This window comes from Erinaceus europaeus, chromosome 4 (genome assembly GCF_950295315.1).
Source record: "Erinaceus europaeus chromosome 4, mEriEur2.1, whole genome shotgun sequence".
Lineage (NCBI taxonomy): Eukaryota > Metazoa > Chordata > Mammalia > Eulipotyphla > Erinaceidae > Erinaceus > Erinaceus europaeus.
Window position 1 is genome coordinate 145,885,242 of NC_080165.1, and position 19,715 is coordinate 145,904,956.

At 41.5% G+C, this 19,715-nt stretch overlaps 1 protein-coding gene across 1 annotated transcript in view; it reads right to left on the minus strand.

Annotated features, from left to right (window-relative positions):
• LIN28B (lin-28 homolog B) overlaps window positions 1-19,715 on the minus strand; it is an 87,270-nt gene that overhangs the window by 32,756 nt on the left and 34,799 nt on the right. The window contains exon 3 of the mRNA XM_007523929.2: window positions 11,958-12,142. Coding sequence (XP_007523991.1) covers window positions 11,958-12,142 — 185 coding nt within the window. The remainder of the gene's footprint in view (window positions 1-11,957; window positions 12,143-19,715) is intronic.

Sequence of the window (19,715 nt, forward strand, 5' to 3'; positions counted from 1 at the left end):
CTCCAATGAGGAAAGTCTCACATGATGAAAACAAAAGCTTAATGATTGCCAAAGCTATATTGTAAATTAAAAAGGGGGGCTGTAAAAACAACTGTACTGTCACACATCTTCACTTTATTTTTTTTAAAAAAGAGCAAGTCAGTTCTCAGCTGAAAATGAATTAAACATCACCAGAGTTTTACTATTACTAAACTTGTTCTCCTTAGCCATAAGTAGACAATACATCATATTGTACTGTTTTAATACTTAGACATACGGAATGTCAAACATCAGTCACTTTTTAAGTCTAAATGAAGGGCATTTAAAAATGATAAACTAGTCTTTTAATATGATTAAATAAAAGGAAGTCCTTATACTTCTACACTAAAAGTAGTTTTAAAAAAAATTAGCAATGACCTTCTTTTAAAACAAACTACATTAGAAATTCCACTCATGCAGAAAGTCAAAAAAGGGGGGTCGGGCGGTGGCGCAGTGGGTTAAGCGCATGTGGCGCAAAGCGCAAGGACCAGCAAAAGGATCCCGGTTCGAGCCCCCGTCTCCCCATCTGCAGGGACCCCCGTCTCCCCATCTGCAGGGGAGTCACTTCACAGGCAGTGAAGCAGGTCTGCAGGTGTCTATCTTTCTCTCCCCCTCTCTGTCTTCCCCATCTCTCTCCATTTCTCTCTGTCCTATCAAAAAATGAACAACATCAACAATGGCAATAATAGTAACCACAACGAGGCTACAACAACAAGGGCAACAAAAGGGTGAAAAAATGGCCTCCAGGAGCGGTGGATTCATGGTGCAGCAATAACCCTGGAGGAAAAAAAAAGTCAAAAAGGGGGGGGGGGTCAGGTGGTAGCGCAGCGGGTTAAGCACAGGTGGCGCAAAGCGCAGGGACCGGTGTAAAGATCCCAGTTTGAGCCCCCGGTTCCCCACCTGCAGGGGAGTCGCTTCACAGGCGGTGAAGCAGGTCTGCAGGTGTGTCTGTCTTTCTCTCCCCCTTTGTCTTCCCCTCCTCTCTGCATCTCTCTCTGTCCTATCCAACAACAATAACAATGACAATAATAATCACAACAAGGATAAAACAAGGGCAATGAAAGAAAGAAAAAAGCCTCCAGGAGCAGTGGACTCCTGGTGCAGGCACTGAACCGCAGCAATAAGCCTGAAGGCAAAAAAAAGAAAAAAGGAAAGTCAAATAAGCTTATTTATGTTAGTGCAGTGCTGCAAATGAAGTACTCTTATGTAAGACAAGTTCTATATAAATAGTATATAAATAGTATATATAAATACTATATAAAACATGTTTTACATAAATTCTATATAATATTATATACATTATATAAACATTATATAAAACAAAAGCAGGAGAATGTTCATATTATTTTCTAAGATATTTTTAAAATCTCAAATCAGTGGTCCAGGAGGTGGCGCAGTGATAAAGCTTTGGACTCTCAAGCATGAGGTCTTGAGTTCGATCCCTGGCAACACATGTGCCAGAGTGATGTCTGGTTCTTTCTCTCTCCTCCTATCTTTCTCATTAATAAATAAATAAAATCTCTTAAAAAAGAAAAAGATAAAAAAAAAAACTCAAATCAACACTACTGAAAAAGAACTTGCATTATTATAAATATCACTTCTCTGGACTGTGTGATTAGGTCAACAGATGTGGAAGATTAAGAACAAAGAATATAGTCAAAGTGGGGGGACAAAAAGGGGGTAAAACAATAAAATAAACAATTCTATATGTATACATCCAATAAATACCTCTACCCTGTAAAGTATTTTAAATGGTTTTGTTAAAACTCATTTACATTCATTCACAAATTATTCATTTAATCTACACCGATTCTCAGACCAATTGTTTCAGTTCACTTCTGCTCTTACAAATACTATGCATTTTTAAAAAATATTTTATTTATTTATTAATGAGAAAGATAGGAGGAGAGAGAAAGAAGCAGACATCACTCTGGTACATGTGAGGCCAAGGACTGAACTCAGAAGAGCCTGCCTGAGAGTCCAGTGCTTTATCTACTGCACCACCCCCTGGACCACAAATATTATGTATTTTTTAATGTAAACTAACAATTAGACTATATAAAATTGTTCATTCTATATTGTGGGTTGATATAATTTCATACAAATACTAAAAGTCGTTAGTGACAAACAAAATAATCACAGTATCTTTAACAAATTTATTGTCAAAATTTTTTTCTCTCTAATAAACTATGCATTTACTTTAGAAAATAAAAAGGTACAAAGTATATGCCACTACTAAGAAAGGTAAGATCCTTGTTTGCTTTTCTTTTTTTTTTTTAAGGCTTCATTTTCTTATGAAGTGTTTTAGGGGTCATTAAATTATGTTTTTCTTTTGAAATAAATACAAGTAAAAGAAAAAAGCAGCTTGGGAGATGGCACAGTGAATGAAGTGTGATTCTCTCAAGCACAAATCTGGAGTCTGACCCCTATCATCCTACGTGCCAGTGTGATACTCTGGTTAGGCATCTCTCTTTCTCTAACAAATAAAAAAATTCAGATGTGAAGGATTTCAAATTAAAAAATTAAATATTGTTTTGGGAAAATAAACACTAGAAAGTAAACACTAAATTCAACAGAATTTGAGGAAAGATGAAAAATTAATCCCACTTCCTTTTGCAGACAGTTCACTCAGAATGCATAAAAATGCATTTCATGGCAAATAGTCAAACATCTTCACAAAATGTGGCTCTACAAAATTGAACAAATATGTTCTCTTGAATGACTGAACTATTTTGAATGTGTTAAATATATTAACTCTTACTGCACCAAAGTAAAAGACTCTGGGGGAAGGGTTCAAGTCCTGGAACATGATGGCAGAGGAGGACCTAGTGGGGGTTGTATTGTTATGTGGAAATGTTACACATGTACAAACTATTGTATTTTACTGTTGACTGTAAACCATTAGTCCCCAAATAAATTTTATATATATATATATTTACTCCATGTAGCAATAACTTTAAATTGTTAACCTAAACTGACAGAAATTAGTCTTTCTATTTTTAAAACATTTTATGATAATCAGTATTCTTTCAACAGATTGAACAATTCATACTATGCAATATAAGCCTCAACTAAAATCTTACAGAACTCTGAATGGATCATACATGTAACTATCAGAAGTAAAAAGTTCAAGAAAACATCAGAGAAGGAAATTTTTCTGGGGGCTGGGCAGTTGCCCACCCGCTAGAGTGCACACACTATAATGTGCGAGGACCCAGGTTCAAGCCTTACTCCCCACATGCAGGGTGGAAGCTTCACAAATAGTGAAGCAGTGCTGCAGATGTCTCTCTCTCCTTCACTTGCTATTTCATCCTTACTTCTCTATTGCTCTGTCTCTATCCTAAATAAGTAAAAAATCTTTCTGACCGGAGGCTAAACTTCGAATTCTAAATACAACATCAGGGGCTGGAAGGTGGATCACTCGGTAGAGCACACAGGTTACCACGCTCAAGGACATGGGTTCAAGCCCCAAGCAACCATAAAGCAACCCTGAGAGGAGCCGTACAAGTGGCTGAACGGTACTGTAATATCTCTGCTCTTTATGTCTCTCATCTGTCTCTTCACTCTTATCTAGAGGAAAGGAAAGGAAAGAAATAGCCACCAGGAACAGCAGAGTTATTCATTCACTTCTTCTTCTTCTTCCCAGTGATAACTCTGGTGGCATAAAATAATGAAATAAAATAAAGACAACATCAGAGAAACATGACATAAAAATAAAGGTGGTTATATTATTTTACCAAAATAGAAAAAATAATTGCTGTAAAAAATGCTTGTAAGCTTGGAAAGAAGACACAGAGTGAGTAAAAACACTGGTACATGACATAACTGACAAAGAGCTTGTATCCATAATTTATACGAACAGTTCTCAAAATGCAGTATGAATACAAATATTCCAGCAGAAAAATGGACAAAAGACTTGAACAGACACTTCAATAAATAGGATATAAGGATGACAGAATGATATAAAAAGATGTTCAGTATCAGGGAAATAATAAAGTCATGATGAGCTAGTGCTCAAAAAACACTTCCAACACCAATGACGCAGAGCAGTTGGAGCTCTCAGGCGCTACCTGCTAGGAATGTGTTTACTGTGGAAAACATGTTCATAGTTTATAAAGTTAAATGTACGTTGTACTCCTGGACCAATGAAGATGTGTGTTTATACAAGAAGACTGTGGGCAAATGACAGCAGAAGCTCTACTCATAACTGCCACAGTGGGAACTACACAGATGTCCGTCAGAAGACGAATGCAGTGGAGGCGAGGCTACGGAGGAAGAGCAGCTGCACTGGCTCTCCCACTCACTGGGAATCGCAAAGGGGATCAGCTGAGAATGCAGCACGGTAGGACTAGGGTCACTTCGGGAACCCACCGAGCCGTGAGTGAGTGCTCATGGTGCGGCTCATGGAAGAGAAGGGCTTAAGGAGAGATTCCTTGGGCAAAAAACCTGTATGTGCTTGGAGCAGCTGGTATCAGCCTGGCTGTCTGCCAGTTGACGCACCAGAAGATGAACAGCAAGACAGTGTCACAAGCCCTCGTGTGTCTTCTCAGGACCTTGGCCTCACCATAGAGCAGCGGTGGTGGGGACGGCCCCAGTCTCTGAAGGGAGGCTGGGGTCTCCTGCCCTGCCCTGCCCTGCCCTGCCCTGCCCTGCCCTGCCACTCGAGGAGGGCTGGTCCTGAAAAGGGTGTAGCCGCACCGTTCCCAGCAGTGACCATGAGCCGCGAGCTCAGATCAATAGGGACTCAGAAGCTACACAGGCTCTGGGGCTAAATGTAAATAGATACACGGGCCCTGGGTAGGGGGATGGAAGTAAATAGTTAATTCTAGCCACAGAATTTTTAAAAATTAGTATTAATATTTACTTATACATTTTCCCTTTTTGTTGCCCTTGTTGCACAGAATTTTTTTTTTCAGGAATGAGAGCTACTTTCTGCCCTAGTCCAACTTTCTAGCCCTTTTCTCTACTCTGACACCATTTTCTCAAACAATACTTTTATCCAACTTCAGGCTAGCTATCAAACTCCAGAAACTACCATAGTCATGGACCCCTAGAAGCATGCCTAAAATGGACTTCCTCCGAGCTTTCTTCCCCCTAAAATCACTAATCTCATCTGCTCTGCTCCTACTTTTTGGTTCGTCTTCATTAACCATTTTTTCTCACTTTATGCCCTGCCTTCCAGACACCAAGTTGCAGATGCTACCATGGCTCCATCCTGACTTCCCTGGGCAGATAACTTCACCATTATGTCCTGGCACCTCCCCTCTCCAGAGCTCTACCTCACTAGGGAAAGATAGAAACAGGCTGGGGGTATGGATCCACCGGCCAATGTCCATGTCCAGTGGAGAAGCAATTACAGAAGCCAGAACTCCCACCTTCTGTACTCGAAAAACAACTTTGATCCATACTCCCATTGGGGGAAAAGTGATAGGAGGAAGAGGATAAGAGGGCTCTGAACTCCAGCTCCATCACCACCCAGAGAGAAAGAGAGAGAGAGAGGAGGAGGAATAAGGTAAGGACATTTGGATGTAGTGATACAGTGATGTGTGGAAGGGGAAGAGAGGCCTGGACCTGGAAGAGAAAGGGTGCAAGTATGTACAAATGTAGCCAGATAGTTGTAGAGATGATAGTTATTAATCCATGTCTGCAGCCTGATGAGAACCACTGGGGTTTGCAATGAAGGGATCGGGATTCAGAAGTCTGGTGGTGGGAACATGTGGAATTATACCCCTGCTGACATATCATTTTGTAAATCAATATTAAATCCCTAATTAAAAAAGAAAGAAGGAGTCAGGCAGTAGCGCAGAGGGTTAAACGCACATGGCGTGAAGCGCAAGGACCAGCTTAAGGATCCCAGTTCGAGCCCCCAGCTCCCCACCTGCAAGGGAGTCCCTTCACCGGCAGTGAAGCAGGTCTGCAAGTGTCCATCTTTCTCTCCCCCCTCTGTCTTCCCCTCCTCTCTGGATTTCTCTCTGTCCTATCCAACAATGATAGCATCAATAACAACAACAATAATAAAAAACAAGGGCAACAAAAGGGAAAATAAATAAATATTAAAAAAATTAAAAGGAAGAAAAAAGAAAGAAAGAAAGGAAGGAAGAAAGAAAGAAAGGAAGGAAGGAAGAAAGGAACACACTGTTATATCTGGGTGAGCAGAACAGCTCAGGTGGACACTACTTTGCCATAAGCCCAGTCAAGGCTTGAGCCAATTCCCCACCACATCAATGGAAGCTTAGATGCTATGGTTTCTCTTCTTTCTTTCAGTGTTGCTCTTTCTTTCTCTCTCTCTTTTCAGTATTATATAGAGACAGAGAGATTTAGGAGGCAGGTGGTGGCACACCTGGTTAAGCGCACACCTTACAGTTCAAACCCCAGTCGCCCTACAGAGGGAAAATCTTCATTTGTGATGGAGAGCGGTAAAGCAAGGCTGTAGGTGTCTCTCTGTCTCTCTCCCTCTCTGTCTTCCCCTTTCCCTCTCAATTTCTCTATCTCTATCCAATAAATAAATAAATATAAATTGAGAGGTGTGTGTGTGTGTGTGTGTGTCTGTGTGTCTGTGTGTGTGTGTGTGAGAGAGAGAGAGAGAGAGAAACAGAGAGAGAGACCTAGAGCACAGCCTCACTGCTCATAAAGCTTTCCCTCTGCAAGTAGGCTGGCCAGGTTCCTGTGCACTGAATCAGGTGTGCCACCACCTAGCCCCAGTCTTGCTCTTTCTACCTGAAAAAGTTGACCCAGAGTGGTGAAGCCAGAGAGACAAGCAACACAAAGAAAAAACAATAGTATTGCACTCATAGGATGGGGTTAATACTTGGCAATCAGTATAAATTAACTCAGGATATTCTCACTGCCTACGTGAATTTCAAATGCATGATGAAGGCAACAAGCCAGTGTCAAAGACTAGAACCAAAGTCCAAGGAAAGAGTCTTTCCAAAGTCTAGGAAAGAGAGGATAAATATTTGGCAGGGGAAACGAAACAGAGACTTAAAGGCCAGCTGCTGGCACACCTTACACAGCACACATGACTGTGTACAGGCACCCATGTTCAAGGCATGTTTCACTAGAGGAGAGCAATGCTGCAGGTGTCTCTCTTTTTTCTTTCCTCTATCTGCCCCTTCCCTCTCAATTTCTGTCCCTATAAAAAAATAGTAAGATTAAAAAGAGTTGGAAAATAGAGCTGAAAGACAATAGAATAATAATAATGATAAAGGCAAGAGCTTAAGGTTTTATTTATCTACTGCAGAGCTAGGGCCTCACATACATGTATTTAAACATTCCCAGGTCAATTCTGATCTCCGTTCAGTTGTAGAGACAGAGAGGAAGAAACACCATAGCATTTGAGCTCCCCTCATTGCCAAAATACTCTCATGTGCTGTGAAGTTTCAAACATGGACAGCACATGTGCCCTGTCCAGTGAGAGATCTCACGGGCCAATGTGTGTCTCACCGTGCTCAGAGTTTTGCACATTTAGTATTCCATGACTCACCCAGTTCAGGGGAGTCCATGGTTGTTCTCACTAGCACAATCAATCCCAGACTTCCATATGCCAATTGCTTTTATAAGACAATAAATAAATTACAATAAAATATCCAAACAAACATAAATCTTCTATACAGAAAAAGAGAGGGAGAGAGAAAAATCAAGATGTGACAGTGTGGTCCGCATCAATGCATTGGACTCTCAAGCAGGAGGTACCAAGTTCGATCCCCCACAGCACATATACCAGAGTGATGTCTGGTTCTTTCTCTCTCTCCTCCTATCTTTCTCATCAGTCCATTAATAAATAAAATCTTTTAAAAAATATTTATTTATTTTCCCTTTTGTTGCTTGTTGTTTTTCATTATTGTTGTTGTTATGGATGTCGTCATTGTCAGATAGAACAGAGAGAAATGGAGAGAGGAGGGGAGAAGACAGAGAGGGGGAGAGAAAGACAGACACCTGCAGACCTGCCTCACCGCTTGTGAAGCGACTCCCCTGCAGGTGGGGAGCCAGGGCCTTGAACCGGGATCCTTTCTCAGGTCCTTGTACTTTGCGCCATGCGCACTTAACCCGCTGCGCTACCGCCCGACTCCCAATAAATAAAATCTTTAAAAAAAAGATGTGACAGTGTCATCTGAAACAATAACCGAGACAATGATTTTCTCCCTAAACTTTTAAAAGGGTTCAAAGGCTGTCCATGGCCTTACTCCTTTCTGTCATGTTTATTAGTCACATCTATTTCTTGAGACAGTTGAGTAATAAGAAAATAAGCTGTGCTTTGATTCAGATTTTCTTTTTTTTTCTTTTGCCTCCAGGGTTATCGCTGGGGCTCAGTGCCTGCACCATGAATCCAATACTCCCGGAGGTCATTTTCCTTTTGTTGCCCTTGTTGTTTATCATTGCTGTTATTGCTGCTGCTGTTGTTGGATAGGACAGAGAGAAATCGAGAGAGGAGAAGACAGGGAAGAAGAGAGAACGATAGTCACCTGCAGACCTGCTTCACTGCTTGTGAAGTGACCCCCCCTGCAGGTGGGGAGCCAGGGACCGGAACCGGGATCCTTGTGCCAGTCTTTGCACTTTGTGCCATGTATGCTTAACCCGCTGCACCACCGCTAGACCCCTGATGCAGATTTTCATGCTTACCAGTAGAACTATGTAAAGAAACAGTAAAATGACCTAAATCTCGCATTATCTGTTTTTCCACTGATGATTTTTACTACAGGGGGCTGGGAGATAGCTCACTCCACAGAGCACACATTCTACCGTGTGCGGACCTGGGCTTGAATTGGAAGTTTCTGTGTGGAAGCACTGAGCAAAGGGGAGGTTACAAGCTATGCAACAGTGTTGTGGCAACTCTGTCTCTTATCCTCTACTGAAAAATAAGCAAATAAGGAAGCAAAACAAACCATGGAAAGAGTGGAATCATACAGGCACAAAACCACAAGGACTAAAAAGAAAATCCCTGGTGGAACACCAACATTTTATTATATTTACATAGCCATTTCTTGGATCTGCTCCTATGACAGTTGGTCTGTTCTGAATGTTTTCTGTGCTTCTGCTGTGGTGTCTCTCCATTTCTCTGATTTTTCTCTCTGTCTGTTTCTCTCTCTCTCTCTTTCTCTCCCTCTCTCTCTCTCTCTCTCGATCCCAGGGCCTGTGAAGTCATGTCTGTTCAAGTTTCCAATGCACAATACAAATAAAACAGCATAAGCCTAAGTAATCGCAGCAGCTATTCACGCTCTGACCACCTCCATCACCTTCTACCATGTTTGACAATTCCTTTTAGAAGCCCAGCTGCAATTCTCTGGCTTCCTTTGTAGCCTGCACACCACAAGCCCAGAACTTGGCTAGACTGCTTTACCCACTGTATATCCTATGATCCCGCAATCCTGCTGCTCCTTCCATACATCCTTAGCGCCTCTGCTTCTCATTCTCAGCTAGGAAATGGTCAATTTGTACTAATTCATCTTTCTGCCCACTGCATGATAGTAGTCATCAAAAAAAAAAAAAATTTTTTTAAAAGCATGACTTTGTTGATGTCCACTGAGTTTTTGATATAACCTGAAAATTGATTTTTTCCACATAAGTGCTCTTTTCTTTCTTTTTAAATCTTCAAGCCTCCCGCTTTTACCATCACTCTCAGCTTATCCCCTTCAAATTTACTAAGCAACCAAGCATGACTGGTGAGAAATAGCGTCTTGCTCTATCTCCTCAGCCAACCGCTTTCATCGCCTGACTTCTCAACCTTTGCTTTCCTACCAGATTCTTCACCTTTATACACAAACATGTTCTGCTTTCTCCCTGTCAGCTACTGCTTCATTTCTCTCTTCCCCGTTGGAAAATGTCTCAAGGAGGCATCTGTCCATGGCATCTCCCTCCACCGTCTCTCCTTTACTTCTGCTTACAACACAATTCACTGGAGTTTCCAGCCCCACTAATTCAATAGACCCATCGTCAACTTTGATCTGCACACAGCAAACCGCCCAGCCTCAGTGGTGGTTCTATGGTTTCATCAGCAGCACCATGAGCACAGGAGGAAACTTTTTTGAAAGATTTCTTTTCTGGACTCTGAGAGGAAAGAAACCCTCTTGGTTGTAGTTCTTCCTCCCTCACATTCCTACTCACCCTGATCTCCAAATTCAAACTTCAGACCGTCATGTTCTTGCTGAACACTGCCCAGCTTGTATCTCCAGCCCTGAAATCCCTAGTCACTCTGACATCCTTCTACCTAATCTATATTTTTCAGTTCGCTATCTATAGTACATATCTCAAACTAAGTAGTTTCAAACCCATAATCTTAAATAGACCGAGAACTTTCAAACCAATATTAACAGGTTAGTACCTCTATAAAAATGAACAGAAAGTAAAAGACCTACAATTAATAAAAAATAACACAGAGTACACTTAGTTCCTAATTTAATCAGAGAAAGAAAAAACTTATTCAATCCATATAATTGGAAAAATGTAAAAGATGACATCATTCATTGACTGACAGCACTTTTGAAGAGGTTGTATATTGATCATTTCTGAAGAATAGTTTAAATAAAAATAGCTCTTCAATAATTCAAATGCGTAATTCTGACCCATACTCTTCACTACAATGTAATTATCATAAGAATATAATCAGATAATTTTTAAAAATAAATAAAAAAGTATTCTTACTGTGATGCTCCGATAAATTAGAAACATTGGAAGTAGTCTAGACTTAGCAATCTAAAGAACACAGCTTTGTGGGAGTCGGGTGGTAGCACAGTGGTTAAGCGCAGGTGGCGCAAAGCACAAGGACCAGCGTAAGGATCCCGGTTTGAGCCCCCCAGCTCCCTACCTGCAGGGGGGCGCTTCACAAGAGGTGAAGCAGGTCTGCCGGTGTCTATCTTTCTCTCCCCCTCTTTGTCTTCCCTTCCTCTCTCCATTTCTCTCTGTCCTATCCAAAAATGACATCAGTAACAACAACAATAATAACTACAACAACAATAAAACAACAAGGGCAACAAAAGGGAATAAATAAATATTTAAAAAACAAAACTGAAAACTTGACCATCGTATCTCATCTGAACAATTAGCCAGTGGGTGGCAGGCATTCAAGCTGTTCACTGATTAGCTAAAACGGTGTCTAAAAGTGAAATGGACCATAAAAGATACAATTAAAAAAAAAAAAGAACATAGCTTTGTTTAAATTTTAATGCATTTGGATAGTAGTAATTTATATAGTGATAGTGACTGCTAGAAAATATGCCATGATATACCAGAATGAGGACAATACATCTCCAAAATCCTGACGCGTGGGGCCAGGTGGTGGCACAGCAGGCTGGGCACATCCCACCGTGCCCTGCTCCTGGGACACCTGCAGGGGGAAGCTTCCCGGCAGTGAAGCTGCTGTAGGTCTCTCTTTCTCTCTATCCCTCCTCTCTAATTTCCATCTCTCACATCAAGTGAAAAAAAATAAAAGAAAGAAAAATGGTCACCAGGCTTGGTAGATTCTTTATCCAAATATCAATTTGGTAACTCTACTGGCTAAATAAACAAATTTGTTAATTATAATTGCTGACATGCACTATGAGTGTCAAATTAGGTTAGCATTTCTAGTAATTTTTTTTCCTGACTTCATTATTTCTATTTTCTACATGACTTAGCTTTTTAAAATAGATAAGACACACTTCTAAATGCAGATAAGACAGTAAGAGTCTAGGGGGGGGGGGCTCCTCATCATGATCTCAGAATCACCTGCTAGAAATGGCAGTTGGGGACTGAATACTGAACGCTCAATGCGGAATATTCTGAAGGTAGATCAAATCATAAGAGGCCTATATTTTTGCTAAGTTCTTCTCAAATGTAGAATGGTAGGATTTTATTTTACTTTGACTACATTAAGTGCCAAAACACAATTTTTGAAATATGTAAACCTTTAGAAATCATTTCCACATATTAAAGAAATAAATAAACTCACAAAGTAAGATGATTACCTATCTCCCTTCGGCCTTCTTTTTTGCAGTGTCTTCCCTTTGGGTCTTCTTTCACTTCCTAAACAGGGACTCCCACCGGGTCCTGTTACCCGTATTGATTCAAGGCCTTTGGAAGATTTTTTAAATGTGAATTCCACTGGTTCTCCTTCTTTTAGGCTTCTAAATCCTTCCATGAATAATTTGCTCTGTAAAGAGCAGGAGAGGGGGGAGAGAAAGAGAAAGAAACATCATGATTACCAATGCTTTACAAATTATCTCCATAATGCTAAAATCAACATAGCAAGATACTGTGCTATCCATTCCAAAGTACGAGGCTTTTTTGTTTTTAAGTTCAGTGACCATTCTAAAATTTCCTGTTGCAAAACCGACACTGAGAACAAAACAATACATTCTTAATTCAGTGTGGCGAAACATACAAAAATTAAAATGTGAGTATTTTCTGACCTAGAAATTCCACTTCAGAGAGATACAAAGGTAAAATGAAATCAACCAGAGAGCTGCTTGGCCCTGGCATGCGTGATGGGTGCTAAGGGCTGAACCTGGGGCTGCAGAGCCTCAGTCTTCTGCATGAACGTTCCGCCATCTCATCAACTGCAACTCTAATTCAAAGTCTCTCTTGTAGACATACTCCTAACAAAGGTTCAGATTGAGAGACAGAGATAGTGTGAGGGGAAGGGAGAGAGATACATTAAAATTCACTAAAGCGCTGTCTGGCAAAAAAAAAAAATTACAATTATCCTAGTGTCCAGGAATATAAAAAAGAAGTTAAATAAACTATAAAGACAAATGTTGAGTAGTATGCCAGCTCCCCCTGGCTTCTGCTTAACCAAGCACCGGTGTGCCTGTATGAGATTAGTTTGATCCCACTCAAAGCTGCGGTCTATTTACATAAATCACCTTTATATTTACATAAAGCACCATCCTCCCTCCAGGGCATTGGTGGTTCCGTAGTAGAATTCTCACCTGCTCCGCCACCTCTCCTTGTCACACCCTGATTTTCACCAGTTGCTTTTCTCTCCACCCTCTCTACGTCACATCCTGTCCACACCCTACTTGGAAAGTATATATAAGGACAGCATTGTTAGTTTTAGTTTAGTTTAGGTCGGCTTAGATTGTGCTGCGTCCTGCATGAATAAAGAGATACTGCCTACAGCTCACCCATGAGTCTGGGGTCCTCTGTCTCCCGTCAGTGAAGCTCAGCCCGACAGACAAATATAAGTTTGTTGAGTCACTAAAAGCTATACTTATGTGTATTAATGTAGGGAGGTAAATATGTAATATTACTGAACAAAATAATTATGGGAAGGGGTTCAACAGATGGTTCAGTGGGAGAAGCACATACCTTTCCATACGCGAGGCTCTGAGTTTGAGGCTAAGCCCCACACTGTGAAGAGCATGACAGGACTGAATGGAAACCAGTTTTGTAAAGTGCTGTTTATTTCTCTTTCCCAACTCATCCCACTGCCACAAAGATACAGAATAAAAATTGGGCTAAATAAAATAATAAAAAAGGTAGCTCAGTGTTATTATGTCTATGCAAGGTTCCACTAAGATCTTAAAAAAATGATAACAGAAAAGTGTTCTTAGTGTGATACCATCTAGGTAAAGTAGGAGGAGGAGGAGTTGTTGTTGTTGTTGTTGTTGTTGTCCTTCTCTTTTTTACTTTTTTAAATCTGGCTGGAGTTGGGGCTGAAGCTCCAGGGTGACTTTGTCAGATAGAGACAAAGACAGAGACAGAGCAAGGGAGAGATATCACAGCACAGCTTTCTCTAGTGTGCTGGCTGTCAGACTCAAACCTGAACTTTATGCATGGCAAAGCAAGGACACTATCTAGGTAAGTTAGCTTGCTAGCCCGAGCTTTTTAAATATGTTATTTATTTATTTATTTATTTATTTATTGGATAGAGACAGAGAAATCAGGAGAGAAGAGGCAGACAGGAAGAAAGAAAAATACAGTCTTCCCTCATTATCATGGTTAATCAATTCCAGATTCTACCTTGATACGTGAATTTCCGCAAAGTAGGGTTCTTTATAAATTGAATATCTTCATAGTTAGAGCACAGAAAACCCGTTTCTGACATTCCAGATACGGCTTTTCCCATTATGAGAGCCCTCTAGACCTGAAATGACACCCTGAGCTCTGCTTCCTTGTTGACAGACAGCAGCCCTTCACAGATGCTCATCTTTACAGATGCATGTCGGCAGACCCATGCAGGTGTTCCGGTCTCTCGAACCCAGACCCACTCCCAGAGCTTCTCCCCTGCTGATGGGCGGGGCGTCTCCCCTGCACTCAGTGTCCCGCCAGGAGGCCCAGGAGCAGCAGCAGGTGGAGGAGCAGCTGCGGGGCGCAGAGAAAAGGCCCTGGAATGGCAGACACTTCCAACTGCAAAGATGCTTCTGGTGCGCAGCCAGGGAGACGCCGTCCCGGAGCTTCCCTCCCTGATCACACACACACACATCACAAACCACACACCACACACACACACACCACACACACACACACACACCACACACACACCACACACAGCACACACACCACACACAGCACACACACACCCCACACACACCCCACACACACCCCACACACGTACACACACACCACACACACACCAGCGCACACACACGTCACACATACGCGCACACACACACCACACACACACCACACACACGCACACACTCCACACACACATACACACATGCACACACGTACACACACGTACACACATGCATACACACACACCACACACACATCCCACACACACACGCGCACACACCACACACACATGCGCACCACACACACCACACCACACACACATGCGCACCACACACACACCACATACACACACACGCCACACACACACACACACGCCACACACACCACACACACACACACCACACACACCCACACACACCACACACACCCACACACCCACACACACCACACACACCCACACACACACATACACCACACACACACACACACCACACACAGACACACACACACCAGAGTCCTGGCAGCCACAGCTGGCGGGGAAGCATCTGCGGGGAGCTGGAGCCCCGAGGCCGGCAGCGGACACGGGAGCCTTTGGATCTGAACGGTAGTGCGGGACAGGGGCGCAGAGTGGACTCACACAACCAGCGCACACTGTCCCATTTCCACTGTCCAGCAACTTTTAAATGAATAGATTTGAAAAACCGAGTTAGAGTGAAGCTGTGAAAGTCCAAATGTAAGAGGCAAGGCTGACTGTACTAGGGCTGGGCGGTGGGGTCACTTCACAAGCCGTGAAGCAGCTTTGCAGATATTTATCTTTTTTATTTATTTATTTAGTCTCTAGGGTTATTGCTGGGGCTCTGTGCTTGCACTACGAAGCCACTGCTCCTGTGTCTTTTTTTTTTTTTTTGGATAGGACAGAGAGAAACTGAGAGAGATGGGGGGAGATTATGAGGGAAAGAAAGATAAGACACTTGCACACCTGCTTCACCAACCCCCCTGCAGGTAGGTTGCCGGGGGCTCGAACCGGGATCGTAGCTCAGGTCCTCACGCTTTGTACTAATGTGCACTTAACCCCTGGGCCCCTAGATGTCTATCTTCCTCTCTCCCTTTCAACTTCTCTCTTTCCTATAAAAAAAAAAAAATGGCCACAGGAGCAGTGGATTCGTAGTGCAGGCACCAAGCCCCAGTGATCTAACTCTGGAAGCAAAAAAAGAGAGAAATACCTACAGCACTGCTTCACCCATCTCAGAGCTCCCCCAACCCCTGCAGCTGGAGGTTGGGGGCTTGAACCTGTGTTCCTGAGTACTGTAATGTATGCCCTTAACCAGGTGCAACACTGTCCAACCCCTCCTTTGGTTTTTTAAGATACACATTTATTTATGTAGAGATGGGACAAATGACAGATATGCGTAAATTGTAGCATTGGAACTTTTATAATTTGGAAGTAAACATTTTTTTTCAAATTTGAAAGATTTATTGCAAAAGAAAATTCTGACTGCATAAGTATAAACTTGCTTACAAATTTTGGCTTTACTTTTCCTGTCCACATCGTCAATTTGTCAATGCAAAACACTCTAACACTAAATTATTAGTTTTACTGCTTTCCAAAACACTTCCATATATTTAACAGATTTAACTTTTCATCATGTAGGTTTTAAAGACTTTTCCGAGTTTCGGAGTGTAAATAAATATAGGAGATACCAGGGAGTGAGAAGATTGCACAGTGGTTATGCAAAGACTTCCCTGCCTGAGGCTCTGAGGTCCCAAGTTCAATGCCCAGAACCACGATCAGCCAGAGCTGAACAATGCTCTGCTCTCTCTCTGTGTATCTTTTTCTCTGTATCTCTCTTCCAGCGCATCAATCACTAAGAATATTCCAGTGCGAATCTGGCTCTTTACTACAATGGCTATGAAGTTTAAATTGAGTCATTTTCTCCCTTTTCTGTTCATCTGTCGACTTAAGGGATTTGAATCTCCCCAAGTGTATGCAGAGGAATAATGGCCCCAGGAAAAGGCTCCATGAAATAAGAATTTTGTGAAGCTATATATTGTTTCTCCTTAGTTGAGTCCTATTAACAAATTAAGGTTTCTGAAATGTAGAATTGTATTCTCTGATCAGATAAAAATCTTGGTAAATTGTGTTTAACCCAGCAATTTCCTGATCTAATTGATCCCAGAGCCCTTTCTTTATAGGGGCAGAAGACTAGCATATTTTTGGAAATGTAGGACTAGAAAATATTAGACTGGGTGTCCGAGCGGTAGTGCAGCGGGTTAAACACACATGGCACAGAGCGCAGGGACCGGCGTAAGGATCCCCGTTGGAGCCCCCGGCTCCCCACCTGCAGGGGAGTCACTTCACAGGCGGTGACGCAGGTCTGTAGGTGTCTGTCTTTCTCTCTTCCTCTCTGTCTTCTCCTACTCCTCCCTCCATTTTTCTCTGTCCTGTCTAACAATGACATCAGTAACAACAACAATAACCACAACAACAATAAAAAAACAAGGGCAACAAAAGGGAAAATAAATAAATATGAAAAAAAATAAAAGAAATCATGTATGTGTCACAAACTGAACAGTAAAATATTAACACTCCAGAAAAAAATGAATTTTTAAGAATGCAAAGATTGACAATGTGGGAGGTAATTAAAAGGATGTGATCAACAGATAGAATTCAAGAAATTTCTAGCAGTCAAAAAGGTGAAGATACGGGAATGGCATGTGTGAGGCCCTTGGCTCAATCCTCATCTCACATTGCTGGAGAGATGTTCTGAGTTATTTCTCTTTCTAAACCTCTTTGATGAAATAAGTAAGCATTTTAAATAAGAAATTTCTAGAAAGTTAAGAGTGGTGAGTTCGAAGAACCACAGTAGAATCAAGAACCACCAACCCTAATATAGCTCCGACTGCTGGGAACACAGCACGTGCTAGCAAAGGGACGGGGCACTAGTGGGCTTAGAGACGGGTCTGTGTGTGAAGTGAGGCCTGTCATCCTTCCAACCTGCACACAGGAAGCCAGGCAAACATTACCCCCAAGAAAAAATATATAACACCATTCTTTGGAGATACTGAGAAAACTGATAGTCTTAGATTCTACACACAAACCCTACTCAATACTTGAAGTAGAAGTCTACATTTACACGGACTGTCTGCCTGGGGAAACTGGAATGACTGCTATTTACCACTGTTACATCTCCTTCACATATCTAAATGGTCAATCAAGGTCATTCAGCCTCCGGAAGAAAGACGAAGATAAATAAGGAAACAAAAGAAATCTCTACGCACTTAATGAGTTACCTCCAGAGATGCTTGAGACAATATAGTGTCACTAAAACAAGAAGAAAAAACAAGCAGAGCACTAAATGCGTCTTCTCTGAATGTTAAAAATGACAGCCAAAATGAAGTTGTTTGGAAGTAAAAGGTGAGAAAAATCTCTAAGCTGTTTGGTTAGTGAGCTAGGTCGCTTAGGAGAGCAACTGTTTCAAGTCCCTGGTACCCCATGTGAGACCACTTTGGCACTGTGGAAGCTTTGTTGCTGCGATCTGTTTCTCAAAAATAAAAAAAAATAAAAAAGAATCTGAGAGCACAGAATAAACGGACACTTTAACTGAAATACACAAATAAAAAGAATTTAAAATGATAAGCAACCAAACAAACCATTAAGAGTTTGCAGGAAAAGACAATAAAAAGAATGAAAAAAAAATTATAAAATGGCCAGTGAGTCCGGAAAGTAAGTGGCTACATAGGAGTGCTGCTAGTGGAAGCTTTCAAACATGAAGAGAAGGAGATTTTAATGGAGACTGAAGGTAGTCATCCAAATAGAGCCATAGTTACATCATATTTTTATGCAGCAAAGTATATTTTAGTTTACATATACTACTGTTAAGGAGGGGACCAAAATAAGGCTTGAAAATGAAAGCAAAAATTAGATAACGTCCTTTTTTATTATTATTATTGATACCCTAAGCAGTATATGCTGTTGACAATAAGTACCTGCTGGTGCATTTTGTTCTTTAAGTGGCAAGATATTCAAATCTGCTTTGAAATATCTAACTTCTGGGGGCTGGGTAGTAGCGCAGTGGGTTAAGAGCACATGGCATGAAGTTCAAGGACCAGTTTAAGGATCTCCGTTTGGGCCCTGGCTTTCCACCTGCAGGGGGGTTGATTTACAAGTGGTGAAGCAGGTCTGCAAGTGTCTATCTTTCTCTCCCCTTCTCTCTCGATTTCTCTTTGTCCTATCCAACAACAACAACAACAATGGCAACAATAACAACAAGGGCAACAAAATGGGAAAAATGGCCTCCAGGAGCAGTGGATTCGTAGTACAGGCACCGAGTCCCAGTGATAACCCTGGAGGCAAAAACAAACAAACAAACAAAACTACCTGGTTAACTTCTCTGGTGATAACATGGGTGTTAATAATCAGAAACAGGAAGAATGTGGACTGGGAAGTGGTGCAGTGGATAAGGCATTGGACTCTCAAGCATGAGGTCTTGAGTTCAGTCCCTGGCAGCACATGTACCAGAGTGATGTCTGGTTCTTTCTCTCTCTCCTCCTGTCTTTCTCATTAGTTAAAATATCACCTGCTATAAATTATAACTTGCCCCAAGTAATGGTGTTTTTGTAAAAATGTGCTGTGCTATTTTGTTAAATGGGAAGTGACACTGTAAGGATAATACACAAATCTTTGCAAGATTAAGTGCTTCATCAAAGAAAGGCTCTCTAAACATAGTTGCTAGGGAGAGAAGTGTAGAAAACAGGACCTGGAATTTTTTCTTTTGTTTTACAAAACAACCAATTAGTATTCTAACAGTTAACACTCTCTTGTTATAACGATAAACTTAAATGACTCTTTTCATGGTAACACAATGAGTTAAAAATGCGATAGTCCAGGGCCCACTGACTGCACACCTAGTTAACTGCATCATGTGCAAAGACTTGGGTGCAAACTCCTGGCCCCTACCTGCAGGAAGGAAGCTTCATGACTGGTGAAAGACGTGCTGCAAGTGTCTGTTCTCTCTCTCTATTTCCCTTTGTTGGAGAATCTCTGACTTCTTGACAGACCCCTGAATTGTAATGCCTGTTATTTTTCTGCTGAACTATTTTTTCTTAATTATTAATGGCTATGTATTATACCACACCCCTCTCCACATACTTTACCCTAATCACCTTTCTATCTGGCTCTCATTAGGTTAAATCTTTCTATAACAAATCAACAATCCATTAACAATAAAGTTTCACTGAATTCTGTAAACTGCTCTAGAAAATAA